The 24,896-nt window shown below is 35.4% G+C and overlaps 2 protein-coding genes across 6 annotated transcripts; both read right to left on the bottom strand.

Annotated features, from left to right (window-relative positions):
* Positions 1-3,246: 3,246 nt before the first annotated feature.
* Positions 3,247-15,222, bottom strand: susd1 (sushi domain containing 1). Of its 4 annotated transcripts, none has more exons than XM_079419447.1 (20): positions 14,958-15,222; positions 14,426-14,835; positions 13,383-13,526; positions 13,150-13,299; positions 11,702-11,854; positions 11,132-11,311; positions 10,701-10,880; positions 10,436-10,615; positions 8,870-9,049; positions 8,571-8,750; positions 7,206-7,385; positions 6,825-7,004; positions 5,944-6,108; positions 5,744-5,835; positions 5,468-5,654; positions 4,898-4,991; positions 3,770-4,025; positions 3,636-3,675; positions 3,444-3,537; positions 3,247-3,342 (listed from the first exon to the last, which is right to left on the bottom strand). In XM_079419447.1, exons 2-20 carry the CDS (start codon positions 14,478-14,480, stop codon positions 3,279-3,281), a joined length of 2,754 nt encoding a protein of 917 aa, XP_079275573.1. In that variant the 5' UTR covers positions 14,481-14,835; positions 14,958-15,222; the 3' UTR covers positions 3,247-3,278. The 4 variants fall into 4 exon arrangements, with proteins under 4 accessions (XP_079275573.1, XP_079275572.1, XP_079275574.1 ...); XM_079419446.1 differs by having other exon boundaries at positions 14,426-14,580; positions 14,958-15,196; XM_079419448.1 differs by lacking the exon at positions 6,825-7,004 and having other exon boundaries at positions 14,426-14,580; positions 14,958-15,150.
* A 3,178-nt stretch (positions 15,223-18,400) lies between these two features.
* LOC306870946 (uncharacterized protein) lies at positions 18,401-23,839 on the bottom strand. Of its 2 annotated transcripts, XR_013784298.1 has the most exons (6): positions 23,483-23,817; positions 23,100-23,263; positions 21,993-22,232; positions 21,680-21,859; positions 20,339-20,601; positions 19,867-20,053 (listed from the first exon to the last, which is right to left on the bottom strand). XR_013784298.1 is itself a non-coding variant. In XM_079418550.1 (5 exons), the coding sequence occupies exons 1-5, from the start codon at positions 23,716-23,718 to the stop codon at positions 20,399-20,401; spliced, it is 1,023 nt and encodes a 340-aa protein (XP_079274676.1). In that variant the 5' UTR covers positions 23,719-23,839; the 3' UTR covers positions 18,401-20,398. The 2 variants fall into 2 exon arrangements, 1 of the variants encoding a protein (XP_079274676.1); XM_079418550.1 differs by having other exon boundaries at positions 18,401-20,601; positions 23,483-23,839.
* Between the last annotated feature and the right edge of the window lie 1,057 nt (positions 23,840-24,896).

Below are 24,896 nucleotides of genomic sequence, written 5' to 3'. Positions count from 1 at the left end.
ATGGTCAATGAATATCACCTCCTCTGGCAGAGAAAGATCTAAGATTTAGGAGACAAGCAAATGACGGATTAACAGCTAGATTTCCCGTTATGAGCGCATAAGGTAAAATTCATACTTCTGTGGTCCAAGAACATATAAAAAACTCTTTGAAAGCAAGCTGTGTGATTTTAGGTATTTTTAGCACACATCTACCCCTCTTTAGTACAGACAAAAATCTACTGGTACAGTATAATAAATACAGAAATGACACAAATAACACTGAATACACCAGTTCTCACCATCACAGCATGTATCTGGCGTACATGGACTAAAACTCTCTTCCCAAGGTGATCTGGTGGTACTGCTCTCAACTCCGTCTAGGAGCCAGAGGGCTTCTGTGGTAGAAATACTGCATTGAGAGACAGGGTTAGAGCTGGGAACCACTTCCTCTTGACCTCTTCCTGTCTGCAACACATTAAACCTACAACACAGACAATATGAAGAACCTGCATTGAAGGGAACAGTTCCCTTGAAAATGGAGACTTGCTAAAAATGTACTCACCCCCATGAAATCCAAGAAGTAGATGAGTTTGTTTCTTCATCACAAAAGATTTGGAGAAATTTAGCAGTGAATCACTTGCTCACCAATGGATAATCTGCAGTGAATGGGTAAGAGTCTAAACAGCTCAAAAAAACTTCAGAGCTAAAATACGAGTCCTTTATCCATAACAAAACTTCCTCCAGTGAAAAAGTCGTCTCATCTGAATCAGGAGAGGAGTAAGCACAGATCAAGAACTGTTTACAAGAGAAAACAGCTCTAATAAAATATGTTGGTGGATTTTGATGTGAGACCACAACATTGTATGGACTTTTTCACTAAAGGAAGCATTTTATGGAATATGATGGACGGGAGTCATGTGGATTACTTATTAATTATTGTGATGTTTTTATCAGCTATTTGGACTCTCATTCTGACGGCACCCATTCACTGCAGAGGATCCAGCAAGTGATGTAATGCTAAATTTCTTTTCCTGATGAAGAAACAAACTTTGGCGTGGGTACATTTTCACCAAATTTTCAATTTTGGAAGGATTTTTCATTTAAACACAACTGAGAGAAATTTCATCTTCAGGAGAGATTTAATCTGCAGTCACAAATACAAAAATAAGCTGAGATAGATCGCATCAAAGGACATTACAGAAACGGTTCAAACCTCTCCAAACAGTCACTGAAACGTGTGCTGGCCTTCAAATCATCCATTACAGATCCGGTCACTTGTAGAGTGAAAACTGACATTTTGTTCTCTGTCAAAAATAACACAATATATCTATATATCAGTGGTGGGAACTCACCTCAGAGATGTAATCAATACCTTTATACCCGACAGTCATGAAACTTGTTGGGTTTGACCACAGGAATTCATGTTCAAATCACACCAAAGCAACTTAAAACATAAACAAAAAAGCTAAGAATTTACAAGATATCTAGTTGAAGTACACATTTCCCCCCTCAGTTAAACTGTAAAATAGGTTCTGTTGAAATGACGAGCGATAGAGTAATTAAATTCATTTAATTAATACAAGGCACTGGACATAACTAACAAATCTAAAGTAAAACTGTCTACACACGTCCTCTCTCAGTGATTGTCACGAATCTGGTCCATGCTCTCCCGGTTAACCACCACCAGAGGTCACCCGTTCACCACATTGACTTTCACTCACAACACACTGGACTCCATTTCCCACAAGGCATTGCACAGATCACAGCTGTCACCATTCACACATCACACACACCTGATGCTCATTTCACAATCACTCACTCTCTATTTAAGCCTGGGACTTGCTCTTGCTCAGGGCCGAGTATTGATCTGCGTTTAGTGCTCACCTAGCGCTAGCTGCTTTACCGTGCCATTCTGTGTTTTGTTTCTGTAATTGTTAGCGTTTATCACTCACCCAGCGATAGCTACTTTACAGAGCCATCGTTATAGTCCTAGTCTTAGTCTTGCCTTTGTTTATCCTGCCGTGTCTGACCCTGCCCGTGTTTACTGGATTTACCCTTAGCCTCTGCCGTTTGGACTCTGTTCGCTCCCCGTTTGGATTTATGCTCTCGTCTCTGGATTATCTCTCTGCCTTGCCCCTTTGGATACTGTTCACTGATCGTCGACCCACGCTTGCTCCACGGACTGCTTTGTCTTGCCCTTGCCATACCTGTTTGCCTCTATCTGACCCTGCCTGTTTACTGACCATGTTTTGTAATAAAGCTTTGCATATGGATCCGCACGTCTCACGTCTCGTCAGCCCCGTAACAGTGATTGACAAGCTACACCCACCTCACAGAGTCATCAAATAATGAAAATAAATTTAATTTAATATTTGATTCATCATTTGAGCTGCTATTTTATTGATTGGTTTTTAATTATTATTAGAGCATTTTATTTATTTAAATTTTGCTAAGAAAAAAACTTTCCATTATGAAATTCATCCCAGTTTCTACCAAAATACCAGGCCTATATTTACCATCCACAGCCACCATCAGCCAGGGTTGCTAACCAAATTTGATTGACTAAAAGTGAAACCATAACCAGATTTGTTATTTAAAATAACCTAAACTGAAATAATATATTTTTTAAAAATTATTTTACTTCAGCAGGTACTATAGGCAACATTTCACATTTTTATTTCATATATGAATTAATAAAAACCTGTATACATACAAAAAAAAACCTAATAAAAATGACACAAAAAAAGCAAATAAACTTTAACCAAAATTAATTTAGCAATTTTACATAGAAAATTTTGATTCTAAATATTAATAAAACTATGAAAGTATCTTAATGATGCTAAAATAGCACTATTAACCTCAATTAAGACTCCATATAAATCTTTTATGTTACTGTGGTGAAATTGTATCATTTAATTTATGGTGTCATGAAAATTAGTAGCCTGTATCTAATGAAGAGACTTGTGCATAATGTTGTTTTATGTATTTTTTTAACAATTGAAAGCATTTACTATTTACTAAGCATTTACTAATATTTTAATATTCCAGATATTCCATTTCATAGTCATACTGGAGAACAGTGGTAGTGCACTGCCATCTAAAGGACTAATTATTGATGCTTGGACCATGATGAATGCTGCTTGCAGCTGTATTTTAATTTTTTATTTTTTTTCCTCAAGTGTTTTAGTTGTTTTCATCATTATAATAACACACAGTCCTAAATTCAGTAATACTATTGCAGGATGTTTCTGAATAATGACACAACTTGACTTGAGAGATTGGCTTTATTTCAGAACAAATCAATCAGTGTAAGATGTTAAGATTGGTGCAGAAAAAAATCTGGGACTTGACTTTTTACAGTACCTGTGGGGGGGGGGGAGAAAATAATTTGAAAGTGCTAACAAGACAAAGCACAACATTTTCATTCTGTCATCTAATAAAAATAAAACACAATGCCGTCTCACCAGCTGTACCAGTATCCCATGACAATGACTGAGCCAACAGCACTTATGGATCCAACAGTTACCAGAGCAGATATCTTCATGATGTAGGATGTTCCTAAAGTGAGAAGCGAAATGGTTTATATTAAACCAATTCACATTGTTTTTTTACAATTTTCATGTGGCATAAAGCAGTGATCGATTTATGATCTTTACCTCTGGCTTTAGCCCAGATCACACAGGACTGTGTTCTAGACTACCAAAGAAAACACAGAGAGAGAAATTAGAGAACCTATCAAAAAAGTATTCAATGCACTAATTTTACAGGTCTTTTAAAGTCATCTACCCACCTTTCCCCACTGACATACAGTGCGGAGGATGACATAATAGTCTTTTCCATTTTCCAGAGGTGCGTTGAAGAAGTCTCCATACAGCTGCTGATCCCCTATGGTGAAGTTGATTTCTGCGGCCAGACCACTGAGTTGTATCTGGGCCGTGACGTAGCCTCTGTCACACGTCTGATGCACGAAGAACTGCGGACTTACAGACGAGCTGCAGTCAAACAGCATCACGCCCTCGACTGGTATCACGAACACCTGGTACATACTGAACACGCAGACACACACACACACACAAAAAAAATCATTCACAGCAACTGAATACACAATTATCTACAAATAGTTTATATATTATTCGGTGTATGCAGCAGGGATCAAATAGCAGGGTTTCTAAACCTGCTGTTTTAATTGTAATTTGGAGAATTCAAGAAAAAATTCTAATATTTAAAGGGGTAGCCCACCCAAAAAATAAAAAGTTATTCTTTACTTTCCTTCAAGTTCTTCCAAACCTGTATGATTTCTTCTGTGGAAAGTTCCCACTGACTTCTGTTATATGGACAAAAATATTACTATTGATGTCAATGGAACCAAAACTCTTTGGCTACCAACATTATTCAAAATATCTTATGTGGAACAAAAATCGGTTCGGTTTCGGTTCCCGCTGACTTCCATTATATAGACAAAAAAAGTCAATGGGAACCGAAACTGTTTGATTCTTCAAGATATCTTCTTAAATGATAACATAATATTCATTTTTGGGTGGACTATCCTTTTAATATTTTATTATTATATCAATATTTGAGACTGTACTATTTCCAGGTCACTAATTAATTCAGCAAATTTCTGACATTGATCATCAAATCTCAAATATGAAGTTCATCATGTTTTGTTCATGTTAGCTCAAGTGCTGCTGTCATAAAAGCAAAGGAGACACACCAAAGACATCCTCAAATTCAAGTTTTTCAGTTCACATTTTCAAAAAAAAGTATAATATCAGTTATACTGATAATACAATTGAAATTAAAACATTTGTATTAAATTAGAAAAGAATGCAAAATAGAAGCATTTTCAGTCTTTTCTCACAGTCATTTATGTAGGTGGCATTAACTGTTTATGTAAAGCAATATTAAATGTCCTTACCATATTAAGTCAAGTGTGTTGGTGAATCTCCGTAATTTCAGAGTGGGCGATGAAGCCTCTACCTCACTATATTTGATTTCTGGGGTGGGGGGAACTAAAAGAGCACAAGAAATACAGTGTACAAGTCACAAGTTTTGGACATCAGTAAGCACCATGCAAAGCAACTCTTTTAATGCAAGTGTTTGTGTCTGAACATGAAATGAGAAATGAGACTTTGTTTATTAACATTTCTCAGTTTAATTTTAACTTGATGTACTAAAATAACTAAGATAAAATATAGACATGTTAAAAATAAATAAATAAATAAGATTGTTCAAATAAAAACAAAACGTTACGAAAAAATTAACTACAATTAAAATGAACACTTTCATTAGACAGGTCTTGTAGGTAATGCAAACTTTCTAAAAAGTAATTTAAATAATTTAATGCCAGTTAATGTTATACATAAGTTACATATAAGCAACAACAATATAGACTGAAAAAAGTCATGTTACATTACACAAGTAAAAATTCATTGTATATACTGATTTTTTTTTTGGCATAAGGATGAAAGCAGCTTTTGTTTTGTACCTGGTATGCTAGTGTTTGCTGTAACTGTAGACGTGGCTCGCGTGGACTCGGCTGTAATGGTGATGGTGTAGTTTGTGGCAGGCAAGAGATTCAAACAGAGAACAGGCCACAGGGCAGAGGAGCTGAATATCTTTTTCCTCCTGTCACTGAACAGCTGCTCGAAGTCTCGCAATCCAACGAATGTCACCTGTGATGAGATACACAACCTCATTTATGATTAAAGAAGACAACTTGTGCAAAGAAATAGCTGGATTTCATTAATAAATGAATACTCACGGTGTATTTCTCCATATTACCCTCATTCTCTGCATTCCAGCGAAGACATCTTTCATTAATCACCACCAGATCGTTAATTGTCAGTTTCAACTCTGTAGCACACAAAATCAGATACAAATTGGACAAGACCTTATGCTGGCAGACACACTTTTGAGACTGTGGTTCACTATCCCATTATGCTGAACAGTGAGGATGTGTACCTTTGCAATGCAGGGTGGCGATCTGCCACTTTCCTGAGATGTCACATATTGAAATGTCACTTCCTGTGTGTCGGTAGTGTCCTTTAACACAGCGGTGGATCACTGCAGTGCTGTTGTCCCATGCTACCTCTGCATGTGGCACCTCTGGCGCAGGGCCACAATGTGCTGTGAAAAACACAGAATGACAGATATGGTTCTGAAATTTGTATATTTGTTCTGTTATTCTAATTGTAATACATTTTCACACTATTTTGCTGCTGCAGGGTTATTTCTGACAGTCTGTTTATCCATAGGCATATACCTTATCATGTTAACTACCAAAAAAAAACCCCAACAAATAAAAATTTTCACCATTATTATAAAAAAAATGTTGATTTAAAAGTTCATGTAGCACACATTATCCCCATATCATGAGATGTATAAATATAAAACAGTAAAACGTGATAAAAAAATACGGTAATATTGTGAAATGTTATTACATTTTTATTATTTACATTTTCGGAATATATTTTAAATTAAAATGTATTCCTGTGATGCAAAGCATCCTTCCTCCAGTCTTCAGTGTCACATTATCCTTCAGACATCATTCTAATATACTGATCTGCTGTTTAAGAAACATTTCTTATTATTATTAATAATAATATAACAGTTTTGCAGCTTTTCATTCTTTGACCAATAGAAAGTTCAAAAGAACAGCATTTATTCGAAATAGAAAACTTTTGCAACATTAACAATGTCTTTTATGTCAATTTCTATCAATTTAATGCATCCATGCTGAATAAAATATATATATATTTTTTTAAGTCTTTAAAACAATCTTACTGACCTCAGACTTTTGAATATAGAGTACATCATTATAGCAGGAATTCGGTTCAGTTTACCTGTACATGCTACAGACACTTTTTCCCATGTTCCATCTGATGTACATGTTGTCATGTTTTTGTCACTCTCCTGTTTGAGTCCATATTTACATTTGTACTGAACCACACTGCCCAATGTAGATGCTTTGTTCCAGTGTATATCTGTTAGTGGGAATTCTGGGGGAGGCCCACAGTTTATCTCTGTTCAATGGGACCAGTGTAAAGTGTTAGGAATAAAGATCACTGCAAAAATGCTGCATACTCTTTATTTCCGACTGAAACCATGTATGATGACCTTAAAGTGTAAAGCAGCTTATATGTTGCGTTCCACGAAAGAAAAAAAGTAAAATACGTTTTGAATGACAGGAAGGTGAGTAAATGATGACAGAATGTTGTCAGTACCTTCACATCTCACGTTAACTTTGCTCCACTTTGCATCTGAGTTACACAAGGACACATTTCTTTCACCCACAGTGCGATATCCAGCTTCACACACATAGAGGGCCACAGAGCCCAGAATGGAGCCGTTATTCCATAACACAACTGAGTGAGGTAGTGAGACGGGGACGCCACAGTCTACTTCTAAACAATCACACATACAGACACACTGTACATGTGCATACATATTATCAGCTTATTAAAGAGAACAGCATTGAAACATTCTTAGGAAACGTTCACTGGTCTCAAACTCAATTCCTGGAGCTCTGCACAGTTTAGCTCCAACACTAATCAAACACACCTGATCCAGCTAATCAAGCTCTTCAGGATCACTAGAAACTTCCAAGCAGGTGTGATTTGGAGCTGGTTGGAGCTAAACTGTGCAGAGCTGCGGACCTCCAGGAATTGAGTTTGAGACCAATGGTCTACGTTAAAGGAGTAATCTGACCAGAAATTTAAATATGCTGAAAATGTACTCACTCTATAAGAATTAGACGTTTGCTTCTTCATCAGAACAGATTTGGAGAAATGTAGCATTACATCACTTGCTCACCAATGGATCCTCTGCAGTGAATGGGTGCCGTCAGAATGAGAGTCCAAACAGCTGATAAAAACATCACAGTAATCCACACCACTCCAGTCCATCAGTTAAGTTCTTGTAAAGCGAATAACTATGTATTTGTATTAAAAAAGAATAATCATTGCTTTCATAATCCATAATTATGCGGTTTCCAGTGATAAAGTCATCTCATCTGAATCAAGAGAGAAATTTGCACAGATCAAGGACTTCTTACCACAACAATCCAAAACAAATACGTTAGTGGATTTTGATGTGAGTGGACAACAGGGGATAGACTTTTTCACTGCAGGAAACGTTATTATGGATTATGGACCAAAGCTAACATCTTATTGCAGCTTTTTACCTCAACAGACATTAAATGATGGACTAGAGTCATGTGTGTCATGTTGTTATCAGCTGTTTGGACTCTGACAGCACCCATTCACTGCAGAGGATCCATTGGTGAGCAAGTGATGTACATTTTTCACATATCTGTTCAGATGAAGAAACAGACTCATCTACATTTACAGTACATTTTCAGAAAATTGTAATTATTGTGTGACCGATTCATTTGTTGTCAGAAAGGATACACCTAGTATAATTATTACAAGGCAAAAAAACATTAAAAAAATAATAATAATCACAGCATGATAGGACAAATCCTCTAATTTGACAAAATTTGCATTTTTGCTGAAAATGCATGAAGCATTTATAAAAAAAATTACACAATAGAGAGAAAAAAAAGAGAGAAAAAAAACGTAAAAATATACCTTGACACAGAATATCGGGAAGCCTCCAGATTCCCTCTGAATCGCAAACTGACGTATCTCCTTCCCTAACATTATGAAATCCCTCAATGCACTTATAAGACACACTAGATCCAACTTTAGTGTCTCCTCTCCATATCATAACAGAGAGGGGGAGAGAGGGCGGTACTCCACAGTCCACCTCTAAGAAACATCAAAAACCTTGAAAATGTCTTCAGTTTACACATAACATACAAAGTCAGTTCATTCATTTAAAAATAAAAAGTTAACTTTGAGTTGAAAAACAATATGTAAACAATTACCTTCACACAACAGAGTTGGTTTTGTCCAGTAACCGTTCTCAGCGCACACAGATATATTAAGTCCTTGTTTAGCATAGTAACCGTGTTTGCAGTGATATGTTACAGTGCTGTTAAATGTGACTCTGCCACTCCATATGTGTACAGTGAGGGGCAATATCGGAGGCTCCCCACACACAATCTCTGTTGAGAAGGAAATGACATGTCATTAGTTATGACTGAATCACTGCGGTATAAAGAGGACTTTTAGGGTGGAAATTATGCACTGTGAAAAATCAGAAGTTGAGAAAGCTCAAAGACTTGAGGCAAAAGGCTTCAGGACTTTTCTGAATATACTCGAGTCAGCAACATATGTTTTAGCCTTAATTGTATTGTTGGGACTCTCATTCTGATGGCACAGAATGGCTCAAATATGGTTCAAAACAATATTCTAAGTTAGATTTAAATACTGAATATCACAAAAACAAGAAACTATTTTTGTGTGAAATATTTGCAAGCGCTCCTATGCACAACATTACATTTTGTCTGCACTGGGCCAAATTAATGTATAATATCCCAAAAGGTCATCACACTCTCACAACCATCTTTATAAGATACATGCAGATCAAAGGCATAATTCAACCAAAAATAAACACTGTCATCTTTTATTCAAAATGAAGTTTCAAACTTGTATGACTTTCTTTTTGAATGACTATCTTCTGTGGAGCACAAAATAAGTGAAAAATGAAAAGAAAAAAAAAAAGACCTTATTAATTATTCATGCCCAAGTGCATGACTGGCACAACGGGATCATGACACTGATAATTACTTAAACAATCTTTGTAAAAATAACAAACAATTCCAAGTAAAATATACTTATAAAGTTCAAACTTTACATTCTACGAGCTTAAATTGAGTACTAATATTGAATTTGCTCTTTTTTTTATTCTTGCCTGAACTAAATTAACGTAGAAATTACATTTGTTTTTCTGTAGTATTTACTTCAACACAAAATCATTTTTATCAGTGTAGCCAAGTTTGAATATGCAGATTCGCAAAATCGTGTCTTCAGAAGATTTGGAACATAGCAAATAGAGTTTTAAGGACTACTTTTATGATAATTATTTAGTGCATTTTGTGATTTTTTAGCTTGACAATCATCCCCTTTCATTGTATGGACAAGGACAGTGAGGATATTTTGAAAAATAACTTATTTTGAATTCTACAGTCTTAAAAATAAAGGTTATTTATTGCCATTTATGGTTTCATGAAGAACCTTTAACATTCATGGAAACTTACTATTGGATAAAAGGTACTTTATGGTGGAAAAAAGGTTCTTTGGATTATTAAAATGTTATTTACATCAAGAAAAAATTGGTTCTTTTTAGAACTGCTTACTAAAGGGTTCTTTGGGGAACCAAAAATGGTTCTTCTGCGGCATCGCTGTGAAAGCCACTCTCTTGTAAACTTTATTTGTAAGGTTTGGAATGACACAATGGTGAATAGATGACAGCATTTTCATTTTTTTTGTGAATTATACCTTTAAAACTTTCTTCAATCATTAAAAAAATTTGACAAAGTTGTCTGTACCTTCACAAGAATAGTCTAGGTTACTCCACTGACCGTCACTTTCACACACAGAGATATTTCCTGTATCCAAACTGCGATATCCAACATCACAGTCATACAGAGCCACAGAACCAATCTTACTGACCCCGTTCCAGAATAACACTGAGTGAGACAGGACTGGAGGAGAACCGCACTGTATCTCTAAATACACACAAACACAATCTCAACAGATTCTTTGCAGAATCAGCATCATATTTCTGTGGGCATAATAAACAGAAGCAGATACCTTCACACTGGAAGTCAGGATGGCTCCATGTCCCATGAGCAGTACACACTGATACATTCTCACGTCCACTGTTATAAAAATGTGGCTCACACACATACAGCACCAATGATCCCATGCGTGAGATGTTATTCCAAACCATTTTTGACTGAGGAAAAACGTGAGGCTCCCCACAATCCACTTCTACGTAAAATTGATTACATTTTGTCAGGCAGGTGACAGTAAAAATGTGCAATGAATGTGCAAAAGCCTGTGTCAATTAAAGGGGAAAAATCCAGTCCAGCATTTGTGTCTGTGCTTGTATATGTGTGTGTATGTATGTTGAAATCACATTATAGAAACAAAATGAGTGGTGAATATCATTTCATGTTGATTTAGTGCATTGCACTTAATTCAAGATCTGACAGATTGATTTGGTCAAACGTAAACTTTACCTTCGCAGACCATACTGGGTCCGTGCCACTTTCCATCTAGACCACAGACCGAGGAATTCTGTCCTCTCTTCCACTGAAATCCCTCCCTGCAGCCATACTGGAGTTCACTGTTGTAGTGTGTGATCGTGGCAGAGAGCTGCTCAGCGTGGAGAACTGATGGAGGAGACCCACAGTCTATCACTATAGAAAACATGCACACAAAAACAGATCCATTACCTCAATAGAATTTAACATTAATATTAACATTAAACACACACACACACACACTCGTGTTACTAGAACATTACTAGATAACTTTGGTATCTAGTCTAAATATTTCAAGTCCCTCCTCTGTTTTGTAAATCTGTTTTATTCAGTGAAAAAAAGCACACCATTTGAAGCAAAATGAATCAAGCAAGCACCATTAATAATAATATTTTTTATATAATAATAATAATTAATTCATTAATTTTTTTACAGCCTAGCATTATGAAACACTTGAAGAGACTAAAACCCAGAGTGTTCTTGTAAATGAGGTGATATTTCTATAGAGATATTTATTTATGTAAAGTGCAATGGCTCTGTTCTTACCCTTGCAGTAAGCTTCATCCCGGTTTGGATTAAAGGGTTCTGACCCATCCTGGACTGTGTAACCCGTCTGACAGGAGCAGGTGAAATCTCCCTCTGTGTTGTGACAGAGACCTCCTTCACCACAGACCCCCTGCACACTACACTCGTCTATATCTACATACAAAAACAACATAATGGAGTTAAAGGAGAAATGCGCTGCCTGTTCAACATTATTAAGGGCCGAGCCCCACAGGGGAGCTCATGCAGAGTCTAATTGCATAATTTTCACCCGATAAAATGTTTTTTCCCTTCTTCTCCAACAAATTTTGTACACTCTTCACCATATTTTGCACAGATTATCATGAGATGATAAAAGTTCTTTTTTTTCTATATACAAGATCGTTCCGTATTTCGGATATTTATATTTAAACAAAAATTGGTATGTCTTATAATAACCACAACCAGAAGGTACCTGCACATTTTTTCGCTACCTACTGGTCAGAAGATATATATATTTCTGACCAGTAGGTGGCGAAAGAATGTGCAGGTACCTTCTGGTTATATATATATATATATATAAACATTTTTTGCTCAGAATAACGGTTTGACCAAAAATAATAAGACTGGTCTCTTAAGATTCGTTCGACATGACTTTTAATTCGATACCTAATTTTCCAATTTTGGCCATTTAGAATTTTGTCATAAAAGGCTTATATTGAATTATATTGAATATTATATTATATTGAAATTTCAAACATCTCCAAAAATTTGCTCAGATTAATATGAGGCTATGCAGAAAGAATTTGTTTCGATATTCAATATCGTTCCTGAGAAATTGTTTCACAAATCCGATGGCGTGCACACCAAATTGGACATGAGACTATATCTCTGCAATGCTTTCACATATCGAGCAAAATTTGGAACTCTGTCATCACAAGCATGTCAAGAAACATGTACTGTTTCTGGAAAGTGCCACCTACTGGTCAAGAAATGTGAAAAATTGATTTTTGAAGTACAGTAATTCTGCTCATTCCATTTTACACCACTTTGAGAATTAAGTCAAATAAATACAATTGAAATCAATCAATAAAATCAATAAAATTGAAAAGAAAAAGGTGTCAGTGATCAGTTCAAAATGACGATTTGTGCTGTGGCACTATCATTGTGCTGTGATGTTAATTTCTCAGTTTTAGTGTGACTTGTCTTTTAATGTATTTTGACACATTCCACTCAAAGCAACTCCCATTTAACAATGTTTAGTCATAGTTGTGCAATACGTTTTGCAGAACTTGTTAACAAATTAAACCATTCAGGATATATCACTTGCAAAACCATGTTCACACCCTTCCTGCAACATCTCTGCACCTCCTGTGTTTCAGTCAGGAAACAACAACATTATGGGGAAGACATGCTGGAGCCTGAGCGACACGGCTCTACAAATGCATTCATTTACTGAAATGAAAACTCACCATGGCAGTACGTTCCATCATTAGGTATGAATGTGTTCATGTGATTGGATGGGCTGTAGCCTGCGAGACAGGTGCAGTAATAGCTGCCATATGTGTTGTGACACTTGGTGTGATCGCCACAGATTTTTCCCAGCTGGCACTCATCTTTATCTGTATTAAAACATATATAAAATATAAGTTGATCAATCAAAAAGGTATGCTCAGCTATTAAACAGTTCTCAGGATAATCAAACCTTGGCAGTAAGTCCTCCCGTTGCCGACAAATCCATACATGCAGTTGCACACTTTTCCCCCAGATCCGTCGGTTTTATCATCACAGGTGGCATTTCGATGGCAAGAGGCACAAACATCCACTGTGTCTGCCTTCACTCTTATATCTGAGGAGAAGACCTGGATTAACATTTCCCATTTAAAATGAGAATACATACTGGCTTTCCTGTAGCTCAAATAGTAGAGCATGGCGCTAGCAACGCCAATGTCATGGGTTTGATTCCCAGGTAAAGCAAGAGCTGATAAAATGCAAAAACTGTAGCTTGAATGCAATGTGAGTCGCTTTGGATAAAACTGACATGCATGCTTCTAACATGTTAGATTTACAATAGTTTAAATGCATGTTATAATACAGTATAAAATATCAATAATAAATCATATTTCTTCATATATGTGTAATGCATTACATTTAAGTATTCGAATTCTGGGAAATTTTTTTTTAAACCTGATTAAAACCTGAAATTTACTGTTATATCTGAGAAGAATGAAAACCCTAGATTAACACTTCCATTTTGAAATAAGAATGCTGACATGCAAACTTCTAAAATGTTATATTTAGATCATTTAAGATGGTCGTAATTTTAAAATGATATATATCAAATAGTATAAATTGTAATTTATAATATTTATGCATTCATATTACTGTATATATAAAATTAACAACTGGGATTTTTATACAAGCTGTAATATACACACACACACATACATATATATATATATACACACACATATATACACACACACATATATATTGTTATCCTGGTAATAAAATTTGTCATTTAAAAAAAAATCACTCATGAACACTTGGGCTCCATTGGATCTACTGTAAATATACTAAATGTACAATATTGCTAAATTAATTTTGTCGATCAATAATTGTATTCTTTCAATGATTACATCATTGTATTCCCATCTCTTGTGACTGTGTATTTAAAAATATGTTTGCAAATTGTGATTAATTATACTGATAATTATATTATTATATAATTATACTGAAAATACTGACCTTTAAAGATGCTTTGAATCATCAGAAAGCATAAGGCCGCTTGAACGACAGTCATCGTTTTTCTCTCATCTGTTCCGGTGAACTCAAAATATCACTGTTCTGTTCCACATTTCTCCTAATTTCCCCTTAAAGACCCTCCTCCTCCATTCTGAACTCTGTTGATAGTGGTGAATGAGTTAGTTGAGGTCAAGCACATCTCCTCTCAGCTTTCTGTGTGGTTTGTAGTGAACGTCTGTTATCATCAACACTGACATATTCAGTTAAATGTCGCTCTGTATGAGAGGGAACCTGCTCATTCTTATGGCCACGGAATTGACACATCACTGGCCACATGCTGATTATGACTATTTTTGGTTGGTGTTTATGAAGGCTGTGAATACACCCATCATTAATTTCCGCTGATGAGCTATCTATAAAAAAATCATTATGCTATTTAAAAATATTATAATAATTAATAAGAAAAATATATAGGATTATATAAAATCAAAAATAAAATGGATAAATTATACAGACAAATTATGAATTGTCTTACCTTTTTGGGAGGTGCAAGTTCTGGTCTACATATTTCTGAAGCACAAAAGAATAACCTACTTCAAAAAAAACAAATGAAGTGCTTTTTACAATTATTGTAAAGAACAACAATAACATTCATTAGGTCATGACGAGTACAAATACATTTCTGAGCGCATAAGCGTGACACATTTACACCACCAACTCTGGAGGGTGGCGAGTTAAAGATAAGCGTTTTCTGCCCTATCACCCTCCTTACACACCCCTCAAAATACACACACACACTCACAAGGCAGCCACTCCCAACAAAACACACACCCACTCTCAACTCATCCGGAAACCTCCACTGAGATGAGAAACCATTTCCTCCACCTGACTGTAGTGCACATGACTCCGATTACAAGACAGGAGAGAAACAAGAGCAAGAGCTGTGAACATATTAATGGCTTTTATTCAAACATACAAAACAGACACCACTGTAGCCATATGAATAGATGCAGCTCATGAGCATCGTACAGAAAATGTGGCATTGTAGAAACGTTTTGTTGTCTTGAGATGCTAGTCTGTGTTCTAAATGGAATATTAGTGCATGAATACAGCACAGTATACACTGAATAGTTCCTAAATGTAAAACAAGAATGCTGTATGCTAGAGGTTTCAAAGTATGCAATATTACAAATGTAAGATAACTGAATGCATTAGAAACGGTTAGTTCATAAAGTAAAAATATTACTTCGGTCACACTGGCAAAGGAAGGGTGCACTGCACTGTGGGACACAATATTTCATATGCAGCATATGCTTTGTTATATACTGGTAACAAAATTACCTTCAAATGTCTGTGTCAGTAAGATTTTCTTTTAAAGAAATAAACGCTTTTATTCAGCAAGAGCACATTAAATTGATCAAAAGTGACAGTAAAGACATTTATAATGTTTCAGAAGATTTCTATTTCATACAAATACTGTTCTTTTCTCCTTTCTGTTCATCAAAGAATCGTGGTTTCCATAAATATATTAATCACCACAACTGTTTTCAATATTGATAATAATTTATAACTAAATAATGCAATTTTATATTACTTAAATATTCTGATTAATATTATTATTACCAAGTACAATATTACTTAATCACGGTTTCCACAAAAAGGTGAAGCGGCACAATGTTTTCAACATTGATTATAATAAGGAATGTTTCTTGAACAGCAAATAAGAATATTTCTGAAGGATCACGTGACACTGAAGACTAATGATGCTGAAAATTCAGCTTTGCATCACAGGAATAAAATACACTTTAAAATATATTCAAATAGAAAAGTTATTTTAAATTGTAATAATATCTCAGAATATTAAATTTTTTTGATTAAATATTGTAAATACAGCTTTGGTGAACAGAAGAGACTTCATTCAGAAACATTAAAAAATCTTGCAACCCCAAACTTTTGGTATTGTAACGGTACTGTAGCAATAAACATGTTTATAACTTACGTTACTGGCACCTATAGTGCTCCTAAAGGCAGAACGTGCTTATCATAATAATGAAAATCTGACACATTTCAGTCAACCACCAACCGAAATCATGTTTGCATAGCTTGAATCTCCACAGTAGGAAAAAAAAATACTATGGGAGTCAATGGTGCCCCAGAACTGCTCTGTTTCCCACATTCTTCAGAATATCTTCCTTTGTGTTCAGCAGAACAAAGACATTCATACAGGTTTGGAACTACTTGAGGGGGAGTAAATTATGGCAGAATTTTCATTTTTGGGTGAACTATCCCTTTAAGGCCCGCTCACTCCAAGAAGGATTACTATAAAGACAACTGTAATGATAACTATATTATAGCATCCATACCAATGCATAATAACATTCTGTTTATCTAAGCGCGCTGCAATTCGTGACTTTAAACGTGCAAGCTTTTTAAAGCAAGATGAACTCTGATTGGCTGTCAGTGTGTTTACCATTCATCAGCTGGTAAAATTGTTCTGCAAGTGAATCCAATGATATCAACCCTTTTTGTCGTTATCGTTATAGTTGAACATTCTCGTAGAATTAGAACTATTATTAAAACTTTAAAGTTATCTTTATAGTTCTCGTCCTTGGTGTGATGGGCCTTTACTGGAAATGTCACATTATGAAAAGTGTTTTTTTTTTTTTTTTTTGCTTTAGAAGCCCTTTTCCAGCACAGGATAAAAATAATAAGATTTCTCACAATTCTGACTTTTTTTTGTCACAATTACGATATAAACTCAGAATTGTGAGAAAGAAGTTTGAGATAAAAACTAGCAAATTACCTTTTATATTTCCATAAAAAGGATAGTAGCAAAATAAACTAGTTAGGGTCAGAAAGAGTTAAAAATGGTTATGACAAACTTAATTATGACTTTTTTATTTATTTAAGAAACTCTGACTAACATTATAAAATGTCCTTCCTTTCTTTTTTTCCTCATTAAATATTCTTTCACTTAAGATCATTTCCATGTCAAGTATAAGCTCATTTAATTCTAAGGGTCAGAGAGAGAGTTACAAATGGTCATGAAAAACTTAGTTTTTGATGCAAGAATCGTTGACTAACATTATAAAATGATTTTAAAGAAAAAATGCTTGAACAGTGTATAATCTTGGCCCTTTTTCCGAGAAACATCAAATGATAACACAGAGGCAGCAAGTGCGTTTATGTTTTTTGGGCGGCTCCTGTTTCTGTTGAGGCATCTCAATGGTCGAGCCTTGCTCTAGACTCTCCCTATCACATAAAGAGTGGGTGGAGTCAGAGGAGATTGACCGGAGCCGCCCGCACACAAGCTCGGCTGCGTTCCCATCCGCAGTGGACACGTCCGTCACTGTCCTCTCCCTTAGAGACATATCATCATCATCCTCATCGATCAGCACCACATCCGTTTTAACGTCCACCTGAATGCATGGCACGGTCTGAACATCCTCTGAGCTCTCCAGGTTACTGGAGTCGATGAAACCCGTGAGGGACGACTTGTCCATGTCTAGTGACGGGTCGATTAGACTGTCCTCAGCCTCGTGGTGCAGATACCGCATCTCTTTCAGATTCTGGAGATTGGAAACACTCCATATGTTACGCGTCTGTTCATTCGCAGCCGTTTCTATAACACCGTTCCTTCCAGCATCGTTAGCCGTGACCTCTAGGGTCAGCTCAGGTTCAAATATAGTGTTCTGCGGGTCCCTGAAAAGTGCCCCAGCCTTTTGAGAATTGTTCATCATACACTTTTGTTTCTTCACACAGGTTGTCGTTCCACCAGAGCCTAGGACAATAAAAGAGGGTGTATACATTATATATATATATAAAAAAAAAATGCACATGCAAAAGATGCATCATTTTCAGCATCATTACTCCAGTCTTCAGTGTCACATGATCCTTCAAAAATCATTCTAATATGCTGATTTGCTGCTCAAGAAACATTGTTCATTTACAGTGCTTTGAGATCCTTTTTTTACTCACCAGAGTTAGCGTTGTCTTTAGTGACCATGGCAAGCCCTTTCTAACACACGTCTGAGAGGGCTGGTGCAAGAGACGACTCACATCTGTATCGCCAAGGAAACAAAAGAAATAAGATCTCCTCTAAATCCTCTACAGATTTAGGATTACCACAAAGGAATTAACCTCTTGCCCTTCGTCTACCACACTAATACCTCAGCATCCTTTTACTTTTAGTGTCCACAGATACAGCATCATTAATGCTCCAGATGTTGCATACAAGAAAGTAACGGAAAAAATCCAACCACAAATGCTTTATGAAACTGATTGAACAGAAAGATGTAGAAACAGGAGTGGATGAGGGAATGAAAATGGGAGGTGGGCAGTTTTTTCCCCAGTGCACTCCAACAGGATGACTAAAGACATAGCAAAAATAACTCAAAAGTTCCCAAGAGACTTCAAGGCATTTTCAGAAGAAGAAAGACATTCTATCTGGAGCAGGCTGTCACTCGTGAGGAACACTAAAACAGACACCTCTGCATATCAAGCGTATCAGCACAAACTACAGGAAGTAGCCTAATTCTCTTTAAAATTAAAAATAGAGAAGTTTTACCAAAGCTTAATAGACAATATTGAACTTACGCTTTTATTTTCCTCTTTGATCACAGCAGCTTTTGTACTCACCGCTCCAAACACACCGATTACACATGACTGCACTTTACACACGACAGAATCAGGCCTTTATAAATGAATGATGTCTATTAGGCTATGAGTGCAGTCACTACACAACAGTCTTAGACAAGATATTATATAGTTTTATATACTGTATATACAGTCAAGGATTTGCTACATACATGTATAATGAATTCTTGACATATACACATATATATTAAAGCAAACGATACAAATAACTGTCCTATGACAGATATATTAATATATTTTCAGGCTGCTTGCAAAAAACAAATAAAATTAATATTTTAAAGTATCTATCCATCTGTGTCTCCGAAATGAAATATATTCCATTGACCATACTAAGAGACAATACAATTACCATCGATAACGGATCATTATAATCAAGTATTTCCTAACTAACTGTTTCAGTGCAAACAAGGTCAGTTTACTGGCATAATATATGATATATATTTATATTGTCTATTTTATATACTGTGTGTGTATACACACACGTTAAGCTGTTCTGAAAGCAGTTTTGTGAGAAACCCCTCCTCATACGCTGAACACATACTTATGAATAATACACATGGAGCACTTACACACGTGTGTGCATGCATAGGGAAAGGAAAGACTGAGGGAAGAGGGGCGAGACTGAAATATTCATGAGAAACGGCCCTCCACTCAAACTCCTCCCCTACTGACACAGACACTGATTGAAAGTGATTTGACTGCACATGTACAATGCATTATACAATAGTGAATTCAAAGCAAAAATATAGAATATAACCCTGTTTAAATGAGAAATATTTAACAATTTTGTAGCATTTTTTATTCATGTTTCCTTGCACAAAAAAAAACACTTTTATTTAGTTATATGAGACCATTTTCAAACCTCTCTCCAATCCTTAGGAATAATCAGGCAGTTTAGATTCTGTATATTTAAGGCTTCTGTGCGTAAATGGCTGATGTTACCTCTGCCGTAGTTCATCAGAGTGGGTCAAGTTCCTGAATAAAGAATATGAATTTATATGTGAATTATTATACAGTAACTGTAAGAGAGGACTGAGGAGTAAGTGTCTGTCTGCACAGGACAATGATTCCCTCAGTTCAATAGAGAAAGAGGATTCCTGTTCTCCATGATAAGTCCCCTTAATTGTTTTTAAAGTAGACATTTCAAATATCATCATCGTATACTATGGCACCATTAAATAGGAGCATCATTTCCTAGGGCCCTTGTATTTTAGGTTTCGGGCTGAGATCACCGTTTGTAACGACTAGTTCCACCATTACCTCGTCTGACACCCCTGCCACTGAGTACACAGTATCCTTTCCGTAAGGATTACATCACCATCATTCTGCTTTCTCGCTTGTCTGTCGCTTTATCAGTCCTGAGAGGTACAGTGTCCTGGTTCTGTGGTCCTCCAATGAAAATGATGCTGTGTTTAAGGTTTCACTAGTGTTTTCACTGACTCTGATGTTGACTTTCCTCGGTAAAGACACAGGCTGTTTGTAACAGACTGACACAGTCAGAGGAGCTCTCACCACTTCAACTCCTACAAAAGAAAAAGAGAGGATAAAATGACTCATGATCTGAGAGATGATCTGGGACACAATAATTACTTATATATATTTTAATATATAAGCAGATATAAAAACATTTTATATTATTGTCTTATATCATATATATATTATATACACACACACACACACACACACACACACACATGATGAGTTTTAGGCTCAAGGTCTGCATATAAAGTCACACCAGAGGTGTTCAGCTGGGATTTCTGCAGACCAGTCAAGTTCTTCCACACTGACTCAATCAATCATGTCTTTTTGAACCGTGTCTTATACACAGAGACACTGTCATGTTAGAATAGAAAAGGGTCCTGTCCAAACTGTTGCTATAAAATTAGAAGGACACAATTCCCTAGAATATCATTATACGTATGCTTAAACATTAAGATTTGAACTCATAGAAATTACTAAAGTAGTCAAACATGTTCATTAGAAGGGGGTGACCCAATACTTTTGTCACTATATATATATATATATATATATATATATATATATATAAACACTGCCCTCCAAAAGTTTGGAAACGCCCTAGAAAAGTGGGGTTTTGGACAATATTGGCATGAATCCTTTTTAATTTGTGATAATTTTGCACTGATAAGGGACAACACAAACTACAAAAACATATTTTATTACATAAACAGTTTATACATAGAAAAAATTTAATTAAATTAAATTTTAAATAATATATATATATATATACACACACGCACACACATATATATATATATATATATATACATACTTATATTACTTATAAGTATAAGTTAAGTTTATACTTAATATAAAAAAAATAGTAATATGTTATTATTTTAATTATTATTAAATAATAATTCTGAGAGGAACCATTTAAAATTTTATAAAAGATTAATAAATAAGACATAAAAAATCTGAGATTTACACAATGCAAATTTTTACAGTGAAAGACATCATACATTCAAGCAGTGTATTCCTACGGACCTACATAGAAATGTGTGCGGTAAAGAAGCGTTTTTTGTCATTTGCATGTCGTGTCATTTTGCTGTTGTTGTGAATAGGCCTTCAAACATTACTTACCTTTGTGTTTCTCCACTTCTGCCAGGCACCTGGACAACATCCACAGCGGGTGTGTGGTGGGACGGGTAAATCCCAGCCAAACAAACACAGGCAGAGGGCAAAGGTCACCGAACACCCAGGTGCTCCTCACACCTGTGGACCAAGGAACAGCCAGGCTGATGCATCTCTCTGAAACTGGATCTGGAAAAAGACACAGGCTCAGTTCATCCAGCAAAAGTCTGATGAAAGTGTCCTGCATAAGGACGAGTAGAATAAAACACCCCCTCACAGCCACTGATAAGCCTGCAGTCTTCAATACCATTGGGTCCCTTACCATGGGTGATCTCTAAGTCAGGTTGAGCATCAGGTCTGTATGTATTTTTAGGAGAGAGTAGAGTCAGTGTGCTGCTCCAAACGGTCTGCTGATCTCTAGATGCAGTTAAAGCGAGATCCACCTCCACTCCGGCTCTAACAGTCCTGTACTCCAGCACTCTGGCCTGCAGGGAGAACGTCCCTCTCTTCAGCTCATCCACGGCATCGCTCAGACTCAAACTCTCACGGACACTCAACAGACCTGAAGAAAGTAGCAGTGATTCTCATTTTAAGGAGCATCAGTGGGACAACCAGAGTTATTATAGTTGACTAAAACAATAAAAACATTCTCATTAATACAATAAAGTAAATGTTATCTGAAATAAAATGCATTAAAAAACATAATAAATAAAATAAGTTTCATTTCACCTAGTTGCCATAGCAATATGTGCTTTAGTTTAACTTGTACTAAAATAACAAAAATTAAACCTGAAATAAAAATATATAAAAATGTCTAAATAAAAACTAAAAAATTTAAATGAAAACAGAATATATCAAAATAATTCAATAACTAATTCAAAAATATTAATAAAAACAATAATACTCGGCATAACACATTTAATTGTCATGCATATGAGCACACCGATAATCAGATTAATTTTAATATTTTGGGTTACGTGCCTTTAAAAGATTCTCTTTGTAATTGATCTGGATTCTGTAAGTTTATTAACAGACATATAATATTTCTCCACAGCTCTCTGGACTATTTGACTCTGATTGGTCAGTAAAGGTATTTTGCGATTAAATATTTCTTGTATTTTCATGTCAAATTGCTGTTTATCTTGTGATAATGACCAGCTGACTGTACAATATTATACACTGACTGATTTGCAAAATTTAATTGAATTCATATTATTTGAATTTGTATCATAAAGAGGTCAAATAAAAATCATATATGAATTAAATAAAATCTGACCAACGAACGAGTAAATGCAGTAGGCTCTTATTTGATTCGAGGATTTGATAAGAAGCTCAGTAGGACCGATTCTGAATATGTTAAAAATTCATTTCTATTTGTTGACAGCGGTTGTGCTTGATCCATGAGCTGAAAAGGGCCAGAAGATCTTACCCATAGGGCTTAGTCTGAATCTCTCCGAGCACACAATCATAGTGAGGAGTCTGTTGAAGAGCAACTCAGGGTAGCACAAGGGAACGTCTCTGAAGACACTGTCAGGATAGTCCCAACCATAACCTGAAACGCTGCAGAACCTCCTCAAAGATACGGCATCATACCTACAGACAAATCCACAACAATTAACAACTGGAAATCACTTTATAATCAACATTTTTAACATTATGACAACACAAAATGCTAAATATTAAAGAAAAAACATTAATGAGTGGCCATTCAAATATACAGTACATGCACTCTATTTTTATATATATATTATATTGCATGTACATTAACTGAGACTTTAACCAATCATATACATTCATTTAAAGTCGACTTACCTGCAGCTGATCAAAGTGAAAACAAGCTCGTCATTCGTGTCTTTGTTTTTCCTCATTGTTCCTCGTTTTTTGCGGAAAGATTGATAAATGTATCTGCTCACGAGGTAAACTGAACCTGGCAAATGTCTCTGGGAGTCAAAGACTGAGATGTGAGAAGTGTCACCAAAGACTGAGTGAAAGAGATACAACACAGTTACACCTGACACCACGGCGAGAAATGTGCTCAAATGATCCATATCATTCACATTCTTTACAAATACAAGTTAGAAGGAACGCTACTGATGATGTGTTCAAAGTTCAATTTTATGCTACTTTGTTGCGCGTTTCTTCTCTCTGTTGATATTTTGATTCTTATTTAGAGAGAGAGAGCGCAGCGCCCTCTAGTGTCTGGGAATCAGGGCTGCAGACGCAACAACAGCACAGAACTGCTCGGGTTTGTTTAGAAAAGATGTCTCACCAAATTTTTCATTTTTTAATCTAGAAAATGAAACACTTGTAACTATAAATATTCTGAAGACTTTTGGAAGCAGGTATCTATGTTGGTTTTTGATATATTTCATAAAATAATTAAAATGATCCTTTTTTTAATTGTAATACTGGTTCAGATGTAGTTGACAACACTTTAAAGGTGATTATTCTTCTTGGGAAGTTTCATATACATAAAGCAAAAATTACGTCTATTATTCCCTCTTTTAAGTTTTTTTTGTAAACAACTTAATATATTTTATAATGTACTAATGTACAAAAACACCTCTCATATTAAAAAAATTTATTTATAAAATGTAATGCTTTACCTTATATGATGTATATTTGTTATATGTATCCACATTTTGTGTGTGTTTGAAGTTAAGTATTTCTGTATAATTGATTTTGAAAGAGAGAGAAAAAAAGTGGTTGGTTTTACTTTTATTAATCAACTTTTATAAATAAGTATTAACTAACTATATGATAGAAATATACATAAGTCAAATAACTGAGTGATATAATAATGAATTAATTTTATGAAGTAGCCTACTGACGGTTGTAATATACATTAAATTATGGAATTTAATAAATTATTAAATGTAAGTTCATTATTTTAATAATTATTATTATTATTATTAATTAGGCCTATGACTTTTTAGTCTAAAAATAACTAAGTCATTTTAATAGTCTAAAAAGTTTAGTATTAATAAAAAAAAATTATAGAAATGAATTCAATTACACGGTATTTTCAGTCTGTTAAACGTGTTTTCACTAAATCTGTCATCACTCATTGGTCTGCTGTCATCTGATCAATTAAGCCGCATCGATCTCAGCTGTTCGCTCGATTAAAGCGCCTCATCTCGAGCCGAGACGGTTTGACCCGCTTCTCCCTGCTTCTCCCTGCAGTCATGTGTCTGTTTGAGCTGCTGCATGTCGCTTCAGGGATCTT

This window comes from Barbus barbus (assembly GCF_936440315.1).
Source record: "Barbus barbus genome assembly, chromosome: 6".
In the NCBI taxonomy this organism is placed as follows: Eukaryota; Metazoa; Chordata; class Actinopteri; order Cypriniformes; family Cyprinidae; genus Barbus; species Barbus barbus.
This window is presented reverse-complemented; position numbering and strand designations above follow the sequence as displayed.